Here is a 20,319-nt window from a genome sequence, read left to right as displayed (position 1 = left end):
TAAAATTTATACTGAAAATCTGTTATTAGAAATTTAACATACGCACTAAGCAGTGTCACTGTTGACTGGTACAAGTAATAGTAGCAATTTTAGCTACTACAGTAACACTTCTCACAAAGGATTTTTAAAAATTTTCATTAAATAGAATAGTGGGGAAACAATATAATATTGTGATATTTACTTAACATTGAGAACTGCTTACTGCCTCGTATGATGGTAATATTCAAGCCTTTTGTTTACCTCAGGGGTCTGTCAAACACCTGCAATCTGAAAAAGGATACGCAGATTAAACGACTGAACTTTCAAGCATTCAAGTATCACGCTTTACAGCATTCATAGGATTTAAGAGAACAAAGTTTGCATTTCAGAGACTTAGTTTTTCCCAAAGCCATGGCACTTAAATGAAAATATTTATTATTCATAAATGTTTAGACTTCCAATGCTCTACACAGGATTCTTTGATTATAGTGGAATGGTCTTTGATTTTGGTTCTTGTACACTAAGGCTTACGGTTTAATCAACGCTTACATTTAAATGCATCTATATTAGAGCTGTCACAATTACTTCATTAAAATTTTCCTTTTGAATGACTCGGCAATATGGCAAAAGGGAGATGATGCATAGCGGACGGAGGTGAAAATAACGAGTGAAAAGCGTCAGTGGTGTGGAGGCACGTCACACTAAAAGTGAAAAAATTTGTCGTCTTTCAGTACTGCAAAGCATAACTTAAACATCACCACAACACAGCTGCAATGCAAATACATCTTAAAAGACTCTCAGGTTTGACGGACTTACGAAATAATGCGAGGTTAGGTGCCATTTAGCCTATTGAAGTAGCTTAGTTTGTCTTCGTCGACACTTTCACTTTAAATCATTTTTCTTAATTTATTTTCTACTTCCTTTATGTCAAAATATTCACTGATAAAACAAAAGTTAAGCCCTGTCACTTACATAATACGGTACATATTAACCATATAATATTTTTCTGAAAATGTGTGTTTTGAGTAGGGCTGAACGATATTCAATATTTTTCCGATATTTAAGGGTTGAAAATGAACTATATAGGAAAATATAACTTATTATCTACCAAGAAAGTCTGTTAAATAAGTTGGAGGAATTGCCGTTAGTTGTGCCCACAAACTCAAAGGGGTGCGACAAATCACTTGCTTTGGCTCAATATCCTCTCTATGAAATAGAGATATTTCCCTACAGTGGATGATGAATGTCTTTTCCTGACCAGTTCATTTTCGTTTTTCTCCTTGTCGCTCATTTTTGTTTAATTTCTCACAAACACGCCATACGGTCTATGAGTGAGCCAAACAGCAAGGACAAGAATGATTATGATTGTCTCAGAGAACGCATGACGAGCTAATGCAAAAGTGCTATTTTTTACGTATGATAGATAATTTTGAACAGGAACCATCTTTAAAATTGCAAAGCTTGCTAAATTTTTTCCTATGATTGACTAAAATGTTATACAACATATTGATGGTTTGAACCCGGCAGACTATTGCAGTCCTTGTGATGTGATGATTGTATGTGCATGAAATTCCATATCAATATTAACATGACACGTGTGAGCCTATCAGGGTGGCACAGAGGTGGAGCGGGTAGCGCTGTCACTGCTTCTCCACCCTGTGTGTGTCTTTTGTCTCCTTCCACTCAGGGGTGGACTAACTCCTCTGGGGCCCTAGGCTGACATGGGTATGGGGACACTGGAGATATTTTTGGAGCAGAAAGAAAATGAGAGGAAAGTATAAATAATGGAACATCAATAATATTCTAATCAAAGTGCGGGATGCCAGCGGTAAAACCTACCGATCAGGATCGGGGTGGGAATGCTGTCAGTAAAATTCGCTGATGGAGGCTGAGGGGGGGTTATTGCGCAAGAGGATCAACTGGTCAAATTTAAGAAGTTCATCTGTTCACTCTTTAGCTAGGGTTAGTCTTGACGTTTGGCATACTTTCATTTAATTGTGTTCTTTCCACATTTGTTCACAAGTCGTCTACCATGCATTTTCATTTTGTTACTTTGTACCAATTCACTTGGCAGTGAACAACCAATAGACTCCAGTGGTAGCAGAAAGCTGGGCAGCAGTAAGTCTGTTACAGCTGGGATGGGGGCAACTTTGTCTACCCTGAAAACTGCTGCTAAAAATACAATTAAAATACAGGTTGCTGTCATTGAAACGATCATATTATGTTGTATCCATAAATGTAAATGTAACCCTTGCAGTACAGTAAGTCCACCCCTGCTTCCACTGTCCAGAGACATGCAACTTAAATGAATTTGAGTGCCTTAAATTGACTGCATGTGTGACTCTGCAATGGTTGGTTGGTTCCTGGCTTGTGCCAAATACAATGTGTCTAAATTATATTATATTATATTATATTATGTGATGAATCGTCAGATGAATTGCTGGAATACTGGATTATTGGTATAATCGATAGTGACATCCCTAATTCATACTGTATATATATCCTAGGACAATGCCTACAGAAAGCACCTTTCTCCTCAGGTTAATGGGTTTTATGTCGGGACCGTTCACTGTTTGGTGTCATCAGATCACTGCACCTTTTTTTCCCAGGTTACTCAGGGGCTTTGATGTAAACTCCATGTGTATTTATCTATGGTTTATTCTTAGCAGTGTCTTCCTTGATGACTAATGCATAGTTGGAAACATACAAGCATCATCTTGGTGACGTTGATGCTCCTTGTATTTCCTGATGAACAAACTGTTCACAAGATTTTTAGAGAATTATATCAGGGCTCACGGGGATGTTTAGATGCAGCCCTTTCCTGATCTGCACATTTCAGTAATTTTATCCCTGACTTGCTTTGAAAGCTTCTTGCTCTTCGTGACTGACTCTCCCCTTTTAGCTCACAAAGACAGTGCTTTCCTTCTGAAATCTCGAGAAGCTCAGATAATACTGTAATATTGTGCTCAAACCTGAAAGGGGATAAACTGCTTAGGCAACATATATTTTTTTTCATATTACCCATCAGAATACAATTTTTGAGCACATGGAGAAGATTTTGTATGTAACAAATGGTAATTGCTGTGTAAAATATTACAGTGACAATATAACTGCAAGCCTGAGAATAATTTTAAAAAGTTACACTCGATATAGACACATGAAAGCCATCCATGGCCAAAAAAAATCTAAGATCTATTTTCAGATTTTACTCATAAGTCACAGAGTTGCACACTGACACAATTCATAGCCTAAAGAATCCTACGGAATTTGCCAAGATGCAAGGATTACAAAGGTTTACATGCAACCGGTGAATGACAGAAACAAGCAAGTGAAATGGAATGGTGTCCCAGCGCTGTTTTACAGAACTAACACCCAACGGACAAAAGAAAACCTACTAGTGTATTCAGTATCAAACGGTGCCCCCAAAAGAATGATATAGGTAGTCAATAGGCATGGACAATTACAGAAGGTATAAAGGGGCACATCACTAGGTGAAGATGTACAGCAGGGCTGCAGAAAGGTGCAGGACAGTAGGGGGGTAGAGAAACACAAGGTTAATTATACAATAACTCAAAATGAGGACAAGGCACTTTTCGAAAGAGTGACCTGAAGCACAGTGACTAAAAGCCCCTTAATACAAAGGTGCTCAGCTAGACAAAGCCAATACCTGGTGAACGGGGGGGAGGCCCTACTCAGGGCCCCTCGTGCAAATCTCCTCCAATATTCACGCTCCAGACCTTTCCAATGATCCTATCTGGATTTTTCAGCTAAAGATAGCGAACTGTTACATAAACTGAGTTACAGGCAACCCCAGGAAAACATAAGAGGTCAACCGGAGGTCAGCATAAGAGGTCAGACCACCCTGGAACATTCACTGTCTACCATTGCTGTTTATTCAAAGATATTTGGCAGACCTGCTGCAATCGAAATTGCTCACATTTATTCAAATACATTTTTCCTTTGAGAATGGCCTGGTAAACTTTGATAGACTGGCCAATCTATGTTTAAAAACAGCTCATTTTCTATGTGAATGTTAATAGTGTAGCTGACATATGCATTTGGGTCCGAGGTGTTAAACTGCATAAAAATGTGCAGGGGTAAAAGAGGTACATTCATTAAAAATATTTTTATGTATTCAATCATCCATCCCTTTTCTATACCCACTTGTCCCATTCAGTGTCAATGGGTACAAACCAGGGAACAACTGAGGACAGAGCACCAGCCCATCACAGAGCACCAGCCCATAACAGAGCACCAGCCCATCACAGAGCACCAGCACATCACTCACACCTACAGGCAATATATTAACTCCAATTCACCTCTGAATGTTTTTGGACTGTGGGAGGAAACCGGAGTCCCCAGAGGAAACCCCACAAGGACATGGGGAAAACAACTGTACAACAACAGCGATGGAGAGGCTGCGTGTGGCTCCGTGGGCCGAGCCTCTGTGCCTACCATCAGAAGGCCGCCAGTTCAAGCCCATCCTCAACATGCCTCTGGGTCCATCAGCAAGCCCCCTAACCTTCAGCTCCCTGGGTGCTGACACAGGTGGCTGCCCTTCATGGCCAAGCCTGCTCTCATAGAGAGCAAGAGGGGGGAGATGAAAAGAGATCTTCCCCATGGAGATCAATAAAAAGTATCAATCACCATTAGTTAAAACATGTAACCTCCACACACATGGAGCCCTCATAGAGACTCAGACCTCGGGTGCTAATCCACTGTGGCACCATACCACCTTGTACTCATTCATTCCGGTTAAATTTATGAAATCACAGAGGGATAGTACCAGTCATGTCACTGACAGTGTAATGCACAACTGTTTGTGATAAAGAGCAGTTTACCACTGTGTCTGCATATCCCTCTGAATTCAGCTTATGCATTCAAAACAAACTACCAGACACAGAGTAATAATGTCAAGTTTGCTTTAAATGACCCTCGGAACTTTGGTCCTGTAGTAAACCTCACAGATGGTGAGTTTCCATTGGTGACAACAACCTGAAGCTGGTACGGAAATGGTAGGACCAATCAATGTGATATATAGTACTAGTCAGACCTGAACGGCTGATAAAATGAATCGATATGACATATGGTGCCAGACAGACCTAAGCAGTTGATAGGACTAATCAATTTGACACTCTCTATGAAGATGTTGTGACAGTAGTAATCCCTCAGAGAGCCAGATCACTTCTGTTCAATAACTAAATTGTCACTGCCTCAGTGGGAGGGGTGGGAACAAATGGTTTCAGGGCGATGACAGCCTCATTCTGAAATCCAGGGCAGACATCAGAATTCAATCTGACTGGGCCATCAGTCATCAGCTGCCAATGTGGCCTTTTCCATGACAGCCCACTGCAGCACAACCCCCCAGTTCACCTTGCTTTCAGAAAGTCCCAGGAATTAGACTCGTAAAACTGCTAAATGAAGACTGTAAACCCTTGGTTATATGGTGGCTGCCAAAGCTCTGACACTCACACTACTCATCACAACTACTCCCACAGGTAGAATTCAGCACCCCAACCAGGAAGCAGACTGGTCAGTGGTGCTGCTGCCTTCACTGGATGACACCGGGCCATGAGAGAAGAATGGACTGGAGTTAAGAATGGACCCACCTTCCATATTTAGATCCATCCTTAGTCTGCTCTTTAACAAACTGTTATTCTGTTATTCTTTATTGACCATCTAAAAAATTGTCTGCCGGCTGATAGTTAGTGCTTCTGATTGCGTTTAACTTACAGGCAATGGACAGCTTAGCTTCTCTGCTAACGATGGTCCCAAAGGAGTTGGCAGCTAGACACTGGTATGTTCCCACATCCTCCTCTTTAAGCAGGTTGCTGATTTTCAGGTTGCCGCTATAGAAGCTGTAGCGGGATCCTGCTGTGGGGACAACGCTGCTGCCATTCAGCTTCCATCTGAAGGAGAGAAAAAAACAGAAGTCATAACATTTTCACAAGCAGGGGTCCATTAAAGCTAAAGCTTGTTTTAGCGCGTTTAGCACATTCACAGCTGTCTGATTTAGTCTGACTGATCTATCATTTTATGCATGTCAAATTTTACAAGTGTAATCTCTAAAGGTTTCCCTGAAGACATAAAAGGAGTTCCACAATAATGTGGCTGAGCCCTGTCCATGGTATAGTAATCATTTCTTGGTTGTCAGGGATTGATAGTCATAAGGCATTGATGAAATGCGCATGCAACTCAAGCACACAAACATTCAGTAGGCGATTTGTTCATTTTTCACTGAGGGATGGCTCAATGGGGGCACGCCCCTGACCGCATACAACCAATCAACATACACAAAAATGAGTAAAATGTATATAGTATAAATACAGCATTTTTAAATTTTTAATATAAAAGAAGGTCCTCTGTGGTGGACTGGCGGCCTGCCCAGGGTGTACCCCGCCTCTCGCCCAAAGATGCTAGGATTGGCTCCAGCTTCCCCGCGACCCAGGTGGATTAAGCGGTATAGATAATGGATGGATGAATGGAAGAAGGTCCTCCTCTTCTTTTTGATGCCAATTGCTCTTCACACATTCAGAATATAAGCAAAGCTGCTTGCCCTAATGTGTGCTTCTCTTCCTGTCTTGCTCGCCCTAGCGTGTGCCTCTCTTCCCGTCTTGCTCACCCTAGCGTGTGCTTCTCTTCCCGTCTTGCTCGCCCTAGCGTGTGCCTCTTCCTGTCTTGCTCGCCCTAGCGTGTGCCTCTCTTCCCGTCTTGCTCACCCTAGCGTGTGCCTCTTCCTGTCTTGCTCGCCCTAGCGTGTGCCTCTCTTCCCGTCCTGCTCGCCCTAGCGTGTGCTTCTCTTCCCGTCTTGCTCGCCCTAGCGTGTGCCTCTTCCTGTCTTGCTCGCCCTAGCGTGTGCTTCTCTTCCCGTCTTGCTCGCCCTAGCGTGTGCCTCTCTTCCCGTCTTGCTCGCCCTAGCGTGTGCCTCTTCCTGTCTTGCTCGCCCTAGCGTGTGCTTCTCTTCCCGTCTTGCTCGCCCTAGCGTGTGCCTCTCTTCCCGTCTTGCTCACCCTAGCGTGTGCCTCTCTTCCCGTCTTGCTCGCCCTAGCGTGTGCCTCTCTTCCCGTCTTGCTCGCCCTAGCGTGTGCCTCTCTTCCCGTCTTGCTCGCCCTAGCGTGTGCCTCTTCCTGTCTTGCTCGCCCTAGCATGTGCCTCTCTTCCCGTCCTGCTCGCCCTAGCGTGTGCCTCTCTTCCCGTCTTGCTCGCCCTAGCGTGTGCTTCTCTTCCTGGCTTGCTCGCCCTAGCGTGTGCCTCTTTTCCCGTCTTGCATTGGGTCTTACTAAGTCTGAGGACTTATCTAGCGCTGACCACAAGGATGCTCACAACACACACAGCACTCTCTCTGCTGGGGGGTGAAGTGGGGGAGCCAGGTTAACATGGGGGGTGCATTTTTGAGAGATGACATCCCCCCTCATATCAACTACAGCACACATTCACACAGTCATTTGGATACAGAAAGTTTCTGCAAGCAGAGTCTCAATATCATACCTTGGTATACCAACCAGTACTGTCAATTGCCTACCTACTGCTTGAAGCTGTGCATCTATGGATAAAAGAACACCTGTGAAAAGCTGGGATATGGCTGCATCCTCAGGCTCAGTGCTCTAAATAACTACAAAATTGTTCTATAAGCTGCATCTCTTTGTTTCACTATGGAAGTCTGAGGCCTTCATCTTGGTGAAAAAAACACCTGTCAGTATGCAGTGAATCTCACCTTTCATAGGATACAACCCAGCTCTGGCCCCATCAGTCTTGCAATCAGTAGAGTCAAGCAGCATAATCACATGCTTTCATCACTGTATATGTTGTAATTATAACAGAACAACTGGGTCCCTTCATTACCCAGGAACAGTAATTAAAACAAATGGTGGTTCCTTGTGTATGCTGTGCTATACAATGAGATCATTACTGATGCTGGCAATAATCAGCGCGATGTATTATTCTTGTAGGACTGTAGCAGATGCTGCAACTTTCTGCATTCGTGGCTCTGTCCCTTTCTGCATTTACGACTCTGTCCCTTTCTGCATTCGTGGCTCTGTCCCTTTCTGCATTTACGACTCTGTCCCTTTCTGCATTCGCAACTCTGTCCCTTTCTGCATTTACGACTCTGTCCCTTTCTGCATTCGCGACTCTGTCCCTTTCTGCAGTCACGACTCTGTCCCTTTCTGCATTTACGACTCTGTCCCTTTCTGCATTTACGACTCTGTCCCTTTCTGCATTCACGACTCTGTCCCTTTCTGCATTTATGACTCTGTCCCTTTCTGCATTCGTGGCTCTTGCCCTTTCTGCATTCGCATTCAAATTAAACTTGGAAAAAGATACATGAAAGTGACAAGTAAGTTAGATTGGGGCTTTTTTCCCTTTTGTTGTGAGAAAGCGATTACCTGCCATGATTGGACCAGCGCTGATTAATCCCTCATTACGTCCTCGGGGTTTTGCTGAATTACTGTCTGACTTAAGGGCTGCCCTGCTGGGTGCTGAAGCCTTTTATCTGAGAGCGATTTTGAAATGACATACTTCTGCTCCCGTCGGTTCAGTCTCATAGATCAAACTCCCGCCCCCCCCCCACCCCCCCATGCCTGGAAACCTCTACAAATTGCGCAAAATTAAAAAGTGCCCACAAAACGGCAAGCCGGAAGCTCTGAGTCACTCATCTCCACGGCCGACTCCTCCTTAAAGTCCAAAAAAATTTGCAATCTGTGTTTGCATTTGAGTGAAATAATATGGAAATCACATGCATAAATATTAATAAACATAACAACAGAGACAGCACTACCTCCAGTATCTGTTCAGTCCTTACAAGTCAGCCTGGTTACAATACCAGTGGCATGCTGGCTAGCAGAAAACAATAAATATTTTAATGCCATTAATGGCATTAATACCATACAGTGTCTCTTTTAGTCATCCAGCAACAACTTAATTATAGTGGATATGATCAAATCATGTGTCAGACAACCAAACAACTGCAAAAACTAAAACAGACTAACAAACTGCCACTGCTACAGAGCTAAGAATTTCTTCAAGCATCAAGGTAAAATTGCAAAGACACTGACTCATAAAATAAGCATAAGAATTAATAGTGTTTGCCTTATAAGATGTCAACTCGCATTTCATGCAAGGTGTAAACCCTGAAGGCAAAATGCTTCCCATCACAAATTATCTGCTGTAACACCTCAAGTGAAACTCCAGCCACGTGACCCGTTCACCAACCCTTTCTTCCCCATGTACACTGAAATGGGTTTCTGGAAGACATCCGGTTAGCCCCATACAACATATGCTTTGGCAAAGAGGAATATTCCTGTCTTTCATAACTCCTGCTGGAGGCCTAGTTGAAAAACAGATAGAACTACATAGATCCTGCTTCCCAAAGACATGTAGGGCTTCTCTACAATCATCATTGTGCTACACCCCCCTGCTGCCACAGCCCTCATTTTATTGTCACTCCTATACCTGCTATCGTGTCAGACGGCCCTGTTCTGAGCAACCTGGCCACTGGAAAAGACAATCACTGTCACAACAAGCTTTAAATGTCCATCCCCTTCAGTTGGCTTCACGTCAGAGAGCACATCTGTAGCCATTTTTACCGAACCCCACTGGTCGCTTTTTCATTAGCTTTGAATGGTGGGTCCGCATGTAACTGTGAGGTGGAATGACACTTAAGTTCAGGGACAGAAATGAGCTTAAAGCTCTGCTCATTGGTATCTCCCAGCTTGGTGGCTTTTGTACAATCACATGCATGCATTTATCTGTGCTTGCTTACGCTCTGTGTAACAAAATGTTGATTGCATTCTATTATCTTGCTATTGTTTCTTCAGGCATGACAGTCCTCTGTGTGCTGTGAATTAAAATGTAGGACCCAGGCAGGGATTTGAAGTTAAACCAGCCAAAATTTCAGCTGCTGACAGCTCAGGTGGCAAACTGGAGAGCTGGGAAGTGCCACTGTATTCTGGCCCCTGTCCCATGTCGGTGCTGGGTCCCTGGTATGCCTGCTTTATTAAAATCACAAACCGTGAGACAGTGCGGCCCACCCACTATCCCCAGCTCCAAAGAAGAATTCAGACGGAACTCTTAACTTTTAAATGAAGACCGAAAGAATAGTTTTTATAGGTATAATGACTCATATTACTGGGTCAATCATTGTACCCATTACTGATAGCATTTGAAAGGTGTCTAAATGATAGCGATCAGGAAAAAGTGAAGCTGAATCACATACCATTTTCAGACCCAATTCTGGAAAAAAAAATGTTTCCCATCCAAAGGAAGTAGTCATGACTGGCAAACAGTTATACATTAATTTTGATTGCTTAAGTGAGGTCAAACAAGTGAAGTAATACAAAATTACAGCAAACGAAATATGACATTTGTACGTTAGCAAGGTATCTCTTTTTTTATTGAAAAGCTGAGGACCGGCTGGGCATAGAACCCAAAACACACGTTATGCGCAATTTTAATCCATCCATTTTCCAAGACTTCTAGAGATGCTGATTCGCCTGAACCACGGGTTTGTGGACTGGGAGGAAGTCAGAGTAAACCAACACTGACACAGGTAAAGCAGGCGCTTCGCAATCAAGCCGGCACCCCCAGTGGTGTGAGATCACAGTGCTGCCCTTTATGCCACTTCTATCCGGTCCTTCCTGCACATGGTGTTTGACCAAATTTATGCAAAGAAGGACCTGTGACAATAGCTGGAAAGGTGCACAGCTTCAGGGAGGCCGGTCCATCACAGCCTTATTAAACATGCATTTTCTCGCCCTGCAGACTGTACCAGCTAATCCACTATTGTATTTATCTGACATATACATTTTGAGATGTAATGCAAAAAGGATGATCCAGCCGGCTTAGATGAGCATTTAGGAAATAACAAAATACTAATAGCTTCTGATTTGAAGAGGGGCATTATTGCCTTCTATTAAGCAGGAAGCATTTACATTCCTCAAGGTGACAAAGGTATTTGCCAAACAAATAAAGCCCATTATATTAACTAATGAGACAGAGTGGAAGGCAGAAGGACTTAAATCTATGAATCTGCAAATGCATTGCCTTCAGGTGTGAGTGGACTGAAGGCAATGAGACACTACATTAGACAGATAGAAATCAGTGGAACAAATGCCTTGGCACTGCTGTGCAGGCATACAAAAAAATGGAAAAATGATCTCCAATGCAGCTCTTGGAAAATTAAACTGCAGCGTGTGACTAGGAGGGGCCGAAGAACGATTAATACACACTAATGTAGGGGCAGCTCTATCGTGAAAGGGGAGTCACATGACCCTAATGAGATTGAGACCACCCCACCCCCACAAAAAAAGGCTGCCGAGTTCATAGGTAAAAATAAATATCTGCTTCACACTGACAAGTTGTGCAAATGTAAAACAAATTCAGTTATAGCTGCACTAGGTTTGTCTGCAATTAATGGCTTTAACAAAATTAACATGATTATACAACAGATATCAAATGCCATATATTAATCATGTATCGCTTGTCTTTTTATTGCCTGTAGAGAAAGGGTGATACAACACTCTTTTTGACAGGCCACCGTGCATCTTAGAGGGACAGAGATGAGCAGTTATGATCGTGATTACTGGAGCCTTTAAAAACATCCTAATGATAGAGGAACTGTGCCATGAAGCCACACTGTTTGAGGACACTGGAAATGAGGCAAGAATTCTGTGATTTCATGGAGTGTCTCTCTCACCATACCTGCAGAAAGGTCGATTAATTCAGACATATCAAAGTTGTTACCGTGATACATGCTAGTTACTGGGGACATACTAAGAGGCAAGAGGTTTCGGTGGAACAGCACTTCTTTGACATCTCCATGAAACCTCTCCTCAAGTATTTGTGATGGGAGCTGATTTGAAAAATAAAAAAACAATTTCTTCTTTCTATATATTTGTAGGCCTGATACAAGGCAAGGATCACCTCCCTCGATAAAATGTAGCTAAACTGTTCTTTAAGCAAATCGTCACGTCCCGATCGTGCCGCTCCTCCTGTGTGCCATGCCCCCTCGTTAACCACGTGTGAAATCCCTACGTTACCAGCTGTTTCTTGTCTTGTCTAATTGAGTTCCTGTATGTAAGTGCTTCCCTGTTAGTCTTTCCCCAGTCCTGTCATTGACGTTATTACCTGTTCTGCCCCGTGTGCCTTATTGCGTTTCCCTAATAAATCCCTCGTTCCCCGACCCTTCGTCTCCTTCTCCTGCTTTCCTGGTCCGTGCTCCCCGTGAAGTGTAACACAGATGAATAGCTAATTCTTAAACTTGAATGGACAGGTGAAGTGACACATTTGTGATACCGGAGATATTTAGTGGCTGGGACAGGAAAGGCTAAATGCTCTCTTAAATTTGTCATAAAGCTGCAAATTGAGCAGTGTACACAGTGCCTTGGTGGAAATGATCATCCCTTTGGTGTAGTCTTCCATCCCTTCCAGGTCCCTATCAGATACTCTGATAGTCCAATTTCTTTTGAAAATCCAAAATCATTAGATGAGATGGTGGCTCTAAATGACTGCTCCTTCTGAAGATGAAATTTACTAAGAAATGGAATTAGTCTGTAACTGAATGGAATTAGAGGGTGACTGGCAGGTCGTGAAGCACAATCAAAGCACAGAGTCATTTGCTAGAGAAAATTCTCTAAACACTATTATAGCATCGTAACATATCAATGCAGAAAAAAATCACATTTATTATAAATTACTCTAATTTACCATCCTGTGGAATATGAGTGCAAACGGAGTGGCCCAATGTGCTTTCTAATGAATGGCTCAGAGTTTACATGCCTGTGTTTTACTTGTGTTTGTTGGATTGCTCTAAAAATAGATGGCTACATGCCCAGCTGTGACTGAGTGTGTGCCCTGAGATGGATTGGAATCCCAGCCAAAGCGCACCCTGCCTTATGCCCTAGGCTGCTTGGATCAGGCTCTGGGCTCATGGCTAATCCCTCTACTGCAGTGTTTCCCAATCCGGTCCTCAGGGAACTACAGACAGTCCATGTTTTTGCTCCATACCAGGTCCCGGAAGGGAGCAAAAATATGGACTGTCTGGCAGGGAGTTTGGAGGGAGTACAAACATAGACCGACTGTGGGACCCTGAGGACTGGATTGGTAAACATTGCTCTACTGAATAAGTAGTTAGGTAAGATGGATTAATGAACAGATAGATGAGTGTGACTGTTCTGGTCACACCAGTCCCTGATCAGTAAATCAAGTAATTGAGCCTGCTTTGGGCTGATGGCAATTAGAACCCAACCGTATTTAAGCAAAACAGTGAGCATTTCTCACTGCTCAGTCATCGCCATTGCTCTCAGAGTACAGGGCTCAGCTGCTTTTTAGTTGAATGTTTGTTTTATGGGGTGAGATGGAGTAGGTCTGGTTCCTCTGTGCCTGTCAGTTGCCAGCAGGTACTGGCTTGGTGGTGTGGGTGGCTTTGGGGTCAAGGTTCCTGTTGATTGGCATCTTGCTTTGGGCTTCTGCTTAGTTGGGTTCTGGTTTGGGGATTCATGATCCCAAGTAGCCGGCATTGGACAGTTGGTGTCCCGTCTTTGGGCATTTCTACAACGTTGCATGTATGCTGGTGTTTGTGTTCTTGCCCCTTATATGTTCCCTGGTTTCCAGTCCAGGGAACCTGTGCCCCACGTCTGAGTCTGCCTTCTGCTCCACCTCGACCTGGAGCTGTCCTTTCAGTCAGCAGCCCAAGTCTTCCTGGTTCCCTGTTTCCAGCAGTGTTTGGACTGTTGATCTCAGGGACCAGTGGGCAGAAAACGCATGATGGATGGATGGCCCAGGTTGAGGTGTTTTGTCATAGACCTTGCTTGTGAAGGCCAATTAATGCTTTTAACCAGTAAGCACTGAATGTGAGTTATGACGGCAACTTTCTAGAGTGCGTGACAACATTACACATACAGTAGATACACTCAAAATGCAGTCAACACACAGTCATGTACTGCCTAATGGGACTGATTCCATGCCAGGATGAGTCGCAGAATAACAAGGGAATCGGATTATCTGAGCTAACTGTGATTTAATGTAATGGAATTGGGAGATATGCAGATGCTTGTGTCTTAGGAAGGTGTAGATTGACCTGTTCCTGGATGCCAAAAACAAAGCCAAGAGGTTCAGCATTATCCTATTCTGCTAAAGAGTGTCGTTAAGTTACATTTCCACAAAATATTATGGCTCCAGCTTTTCCCACAAGAGTTTACATCTTTTACTGATATATATTACTGCTGCTGTCAACACAGTCTAGCCTTTAATGGCTGAAAGCTCAATGTATTTTACTCAATAAATATAAATTAACCCACAGACAAGGAAACATAAAGATGTAACTCTATGTACATTTCATAGCAACTATTTTATTATATTCTGAAGATTAGCAGAAAGAAAACCCATAAACAGAACTGAAACACTCCACCCACATACTGTATGCTTTCCCTGCACGGCCATGATGCCTTGCAACCCAAAAAGTTTCTATCCTCCCGTGAGTCATTTGTATTCTACCTTAAAATATCACACAAACTTGTTATAGAACTACAGTGCAAGTAGATTGATAAAGAGACAAGTCATGAATATTTAACACTACTATTATCTTTTGAAACAAAATGATTGTAGATGATTGGATTAAAAAAAATATACAAAAAGGAGCCACACATTTTTGTATTGTTGCAACTGAATAAATCTGTCAATTTAATTTTCCCCAAGATCTCAGACACCAATCCCTTGACTAGTTCACCTCAGTCGAACTGACATATTGGATTCCACTGAATTTAGAATCTCATTAAACAAATTAGAATATGTTACCATATAACCCCGACACACTAAAAATGGAACAAACTGTTAAACTGTGGTATCCTGTGGTAACTTGCTCACCACATCTGCATCGGGTGAGATTTGCATGCCAAAACAGTCAGGCAGCTCAGCAACAACCAATGGCTATTGGCTCTTGTTGACAATCCCTCCATTTTCAATCAGGTTGCAAAGACGGATCACAGTCACTTCTTCCAATTTTCACTTTGTGAACTACAGCCAGTGATGGCCTAACCAATGGGGGCTACACTGGCCTACACTGGGGGCAACCCCAATCATTTGTGTGTATAGGCAACAAATCCAGTACAAATGAAATCAACAGAAATCACTAGCATACGGGGTACTCTGAAGAAGCAGCCCAATTTTGCAGAAGACACAGCGTCTATGAAACCCCATGTTTGTATTGTGCAATTTTATTGCTGAATTTAAGGAAAGGAAACGTGTGGATAGTGAGCAGGGAGGCAGGGTCCAGCCCCCACCATATGAGAGGCACCATGAACTCGCCTATGTCCACATTAACAAATTACATAAGGCCTTAAGGTGCTTAATGGACCATATGACATGTGACCTGCCAGTGCGAATGTGGATTTGCACAATATATTCAGCTGCTGGTCTTTATCTGTGGCGACCGATGCAGGATTTAATGCTGTTTGTTCAATGACCTGGTTCGTGAAGGCTGAGTTCATACTCAGCTGGCCATAACACTGTGACACTCTAGTGTGTACAGGGGAAGCATGGTCCTTGCTGGATGGAAAACGGTAACCTTACATGGCAACTTTAATCTCTTCATGTCATCACGACACAGGAAATCTATTCATTTTCAGGAGCCTGTCTTGCTACTGGACAAGCTTCAGGTTTCACTGCAGTGTCAACATGCCCATTAATGCGTCTAACGTGCTTAAAGTCCTTCAAAGAGGAAATCTGATATGACTCATTGCCTCACCACAGCTCTCTGCAGCCTCTCTTTTAGTCCCCATCTTGTTATCAGCATTCTTGCGGCCCAATATAATCGCTTCCCACTGCAGTACTAATGTGAATCATCTGTGGACTTTAAGTCAGCCCCAAACTAGTTGCCACATACTTTAAGTATGAGCTTATTAAATGTGACCAGATTAACGGACACTTCACACCAACAGTTGAAGCATACAGTGACTCAGCTGACATTGAAAAAGCAGTTCTACACATTTTAAGTGGTACATTCTGTCACAGAAGATTACTCCCCTCCAACAACTCAGAAAATACTCAAATTATTTTCTTGCTAGTTGGAGGTGAGTGATTTCTGCTTGGGAGTGCTTAAACCTATTTAATTTACACAGCTTACTGTATCCTTTAAGTGACAAGAACAGGACTTAATCTATACTTGAAGTGTGGAATGTGTACATGCTTTCTGTCTATGCATAGATGTTTCACTCTGTGGAGGAATCTGCTAGTAAGTAAGTATGTTAGAGACATTTTCAGTGACCAGAACAAAGAAGGTGCTGTAGGTTAAAGACTATGTGAAATGTTTCTGGGTAAAAGGAGCATCCTGGTGATTTTCTCTGTGATCAGTCCAAATTGCAATTCTACAGTATGCAGAGACGTGTGGGCTCTGAAAGATGTAGCAACCATACAAAAACCCACTGATGAGGTCACCTTGTACACTGGCAGACTCAAGTATAAAACATATCAGTCCTTGTAGATTTTGCTACGGCAGTCTCTGTGTACAAACATGATTAACATAAAACTACCTACAATCTGATGGAGGGAAGCAGGAGCAAAGAGCCTAATGCCATTCAGCACTTTGCATAGTATATAAATGAAAATCCTAAACAAAAATGTCCTAAGCAAAAGAGCTTGCAGGATAAAGTTTCACCACATGACCCTGACTAGAGTAAGCGTTTGCCTGGATGGCTGGATTAAATTTTACCACATCTAATTTTATGAAATATAATCATGTCTCCAGTGCAACCTACTACAATTTTTACCAAAACAAAGCATGAGAATTGTAGATATTCTGTTCTTTGATGTCTGCAGATTTTCCTTTTATTTAAATTTATCAGTAAAAATCACAAAACTGAAGCTTCAATGAGGAATAAAAACAGAACCCTAGTGGAATTGTGTTTTTACAACACTTTCACTTTGACTCTTGAGCACTTTCGCAGAGCTTATGGTCCAATTGGGAAATCTGGGTTAACAACTTAGCTGAGGCAGTATGACCTAGAGCTAGAGATACGCTACATATTGGTTAGCATATCGGTATTGGCTGATGTTCATCAAAAATCGAGATATTGGCATCAGTCCGATGTGTCAGTCTTGTTTTGCCAGCTGATAGTTAGACTTTAGTCAATGTTCAAAGTTAACAGTACCAGAGCTAAAGCATAACTTCTAAAATAATAGAGATGATTCAATTGGACGATCAGCCATTTTCCCAAGTGGAGGATGAGGGTTTTCATCGGCTTATTCACCACTTAACACCTCGTTACAGTCTCCCAAGTTGGCACTATTTTGCTGGTGTCTCACTGCCTAGGCTGGTCTTGTCCGATGTAAGTAATCCCTTCAACAAACCCTTACATAAGTGAAATTTTCAGACCATTCAGGGCACCTCATATCAGAAACACCAAAAAGATACTAATACTACCCACTAAAACCACCTATTTAAAAAAGTGAAAAAATGAAGTGTTACTTTACTTATAGCCATATGTCGCCTTTGTGTCTTAGCGCTTCCATAAACTCTAAGGCAGTTTTACCTAAGCTGAGAGCTGTCAGTATATGATGTGGTTGCTACACACATTCACAAGAGGTAATGTCACCAACATCAGTTTCACTACACATTTGTGGAGCTCAGAGGTAAACCGATTATCAGGAATATTAGACAAAAATATATCAGTTTTCAGTGCCATCCAAAATTTCCACATCAGTACACCACTAGCTAGGGCTCAGTTGCATTAAAACAAATGCTGTGATTGCAAGTAGCTCAACAAACAACAAAGTAATGATAAACAATTTAGCTACTGCAAATATGACTCAATATACTGTATGGCTCCCATAGTATTTTGGTGATTGATGCTGACCCAGCTGCCATTAGCAAATGATGCTTTTCTCTGCCCCTCTGCATCGCATGAAGTTTTAAAACATATGCAAAACCATTTTCCATGACAAGAACACAAGCTGAAATAGAGGTCAGAGAGATACAGGTCAAGGAATTACATTACAGCTCGGGGTTCCACTTTCAGAGGTTCTCCAGTTTCACTGGATGTCAAGAGAGAAACATTCTCATCTCTGATTTTAATAGGAAAGGGAAAGGAAGGAAGGCTGCGATTTTAACAGTACTTTTAAAGCTTATCTTTTATCTTAATCTTATGACTTAACAAAAACACAAGAAATAAGTTTCAGAGCTGAGAAATTATAGAGTTTCTAAAAGGAGCTCTGACTGCATTACCATTAATACCGTTTTCCTGGATACAGCTTTGGTCCTGTACTGATGACATACCTGATCTCAAACATCACAAGCTTTAATTCAGGGGATATAAATGCCCTGATATGTTTGTTGGAACAGTACTAAATTAGACCGCATTATACAGCCACATAAAAAATCCATTTTAATGTAGCAATTTGGGGCATAATCGAATAATACGTCTTAATCCCATGGTATATTAAATGATGGATTTGTAACTCGAGGTGGAATAGAGAGATAATAATGAAAGAGAAAGTTAATTGAACAAACAAAAGCTGGGGACTTGCTACAATTTGTCTAAGACAATTCTAATTTGTCAGCTGTTATTAATTTAGTTGCTAATGAAAGTGATGTGGATGCGATACACAGAGGAAGATTGGATTACAAAACAAATTAGCCAGCAATTTGCTGTGAATATCGGCGCCGTGTGGAAACACATTGGATCATAAAAAGGAAAGAAGCGGAAGAGGTCCAAATGAAGTCCGGTGACAATGACTCAGCAGCTGATAAAAATGCTTCCGATTGGCTGCATCTTTAAGGATAAAAAAGGAATAGAGGCATGCATGGCTCTCCTCCCCCCCCCCCCCCCCCTTACCTGTGCTCTGAGACCCTCAGGTGTGAGACTGACAGAGCCCCCCCCCCTACAGCAGAGTTTCCCAACCCAGTTCACTGGGACCCCCAGACAGTCAGAGTTTTTGCTCCCTGCCAGACAGTGCATATTTTTGCTCCCTCCCAGCTCCCGGAATTGAGACATACTGCCCTACCTTACAGGAATCAGTGGTGTGCACGGTGATTTTATGTTGGAGAGGTTGCTGACTCACCTGTAGGTGGGAGGTGGACTACCCTGGGCTTCACAGCTGAAGACCACCTCTTGGCTGGACTCCATGGAGCGTAAAGGGAATACGATGCTGCCCGGCTGCTTGGTGAAGGATGGTCCTCGCAGGAGGCTGCTCTCTGGTGTGGAGGGTGGGGAGGGAAAGATCAAAGACTCCATTTAGCCTGCTTGGTGACATTTATCTGAGAAACAGATAATTAGTCAGCAATGGAATGAGTGGGAGACCCATCAGTGAGCTGCACCCCCCCATTCCCTCCCCCAAAAAACACAGTTACCTTCACCTGTCTCATGTCCTGCACTGTTCCTTTAGGATGCGCTTCAGCACATAATAGCACTAGCCCTGATTCATATTCTGCGACAGTGGCTGACACACTGGAATCTACCCTTCCTTTGACGTGTTCGCAGTTGTCCCAGCATGCCCGAGGGCCGTTCACAGTCAAACATAAGCCGCAGACCTTGCTGCCCTCAGTCACCTTTCAGTCTCCATGCAGAGCAGCATGAGACGGGTCTCCATTAATCTGACTCACTTGTGAGCTGCTTGCTGGGGCTCCCTGGTGCAGGGGTGAGGGTCTAACTGGCAGTTCTTTTAATTGCTTTACCTCTGTCCTTAGACCTAAGCAGGATTGTGCATTTACAACACATTATCCCACACAGATTAGGTGTTCAGGCATAGATTTCCACGGCTGACCTATTTGCAACACTTAATTTGAAAAGTGCAATGTAGTTTAATTCATTATTAAGATGTGTTAGTTTATTAAAACAGCAAATTTAACATTGAGGGGGACACAGAAAACACCAGTCTCAAACAGTGCAGAGTATTTTAAAATACTTAATATTTTAAAACAAAATTCCCAAAATCCGAACTGTGCTCTCTAGTCAGTTCCCCTTTGTCATTCATTCTCCCAGTCTCCACATCAAGGGGATCAGTTCTTTGTCCTTACATCACATCTGAGGCAAGATAACCAAGACTCCTATACTCCGTGTGACATTGCTAAGTGGTGAAAGGAACTCCCAGTGCTGGGACACTCAAACAGAAGAAATTTGACTGATTTAACCCATCAGAGTGCCTGCTTTACATTAATCCGATTTAAATGCAAACTGAGCGTAGTTAAACGCTGATTAAGAAAATAGAAGGAAACCCTTCAGTGCAGAACTAGAGATAATATGTCAGACTCTTTCTTTAAAGTGACCTGTAATTCTCCCGCTTCATTATCAAAAGCAAGACTCTTTATTCCCTCCAAACACTTAAAGCACAATTATGTTTCCTTAACAACGA

General features: G+C 42.6%; 1 protein-coding gene across 3 annotated transcripts in view; it reads right to left on the bottom strand.

Annotated features, from left to right (window-relative positions):
- Positions 1 to 20,319, bottom strand: part of cntn3a.1 (contactin 3a, tandem duplicate 1) — a 141,777-nt gene that overhangs the window by 86,295 nt on the left and 35,163 nt on the right. For all 3 annotated transcript variants that reach the window (XM_023805038.2, XM_023805035.2, XM_023805037.2), the window contains exons 3-4: positions 19,030 to 19,162; positions 5,713 to 5,888 (exon numbers count right to left, since the gene is read on the bottom strand). In XM_023805038.2, coding sequence (XP_023660806.1) covers positions 5,713 to 5,888; positions 19,030 to 19,162 — 309 coding nt within the window. The remainder of the gene's footprint in view (positions 1 to 5,712; positions 5,889 to 19,029; positions 19,163 to 20,319) is intronic.

The sequence above is a fragment of the Paramormyrops kingsleyae genome, chromosome 6, assembly GCF_048594095.1.
Source record: "Paramormyrops kingsleyae isolate MSU_618 chromosome 6, PKINGS_0.4, whole genome shotgun sequence".
Taxonomy (NCBI): domain Eukaryota; kingdom Metazoa; phylum Chordata; class Actinopteri; order Osteoglossiformes; family Mormyridae; genus Paramormyrops; species Paramormyrops kingsleyae.
Note: the sequence above shows the minus strand (reverse complement) of the source record. Positions and strands in the feature narration are given on the sequence as shown.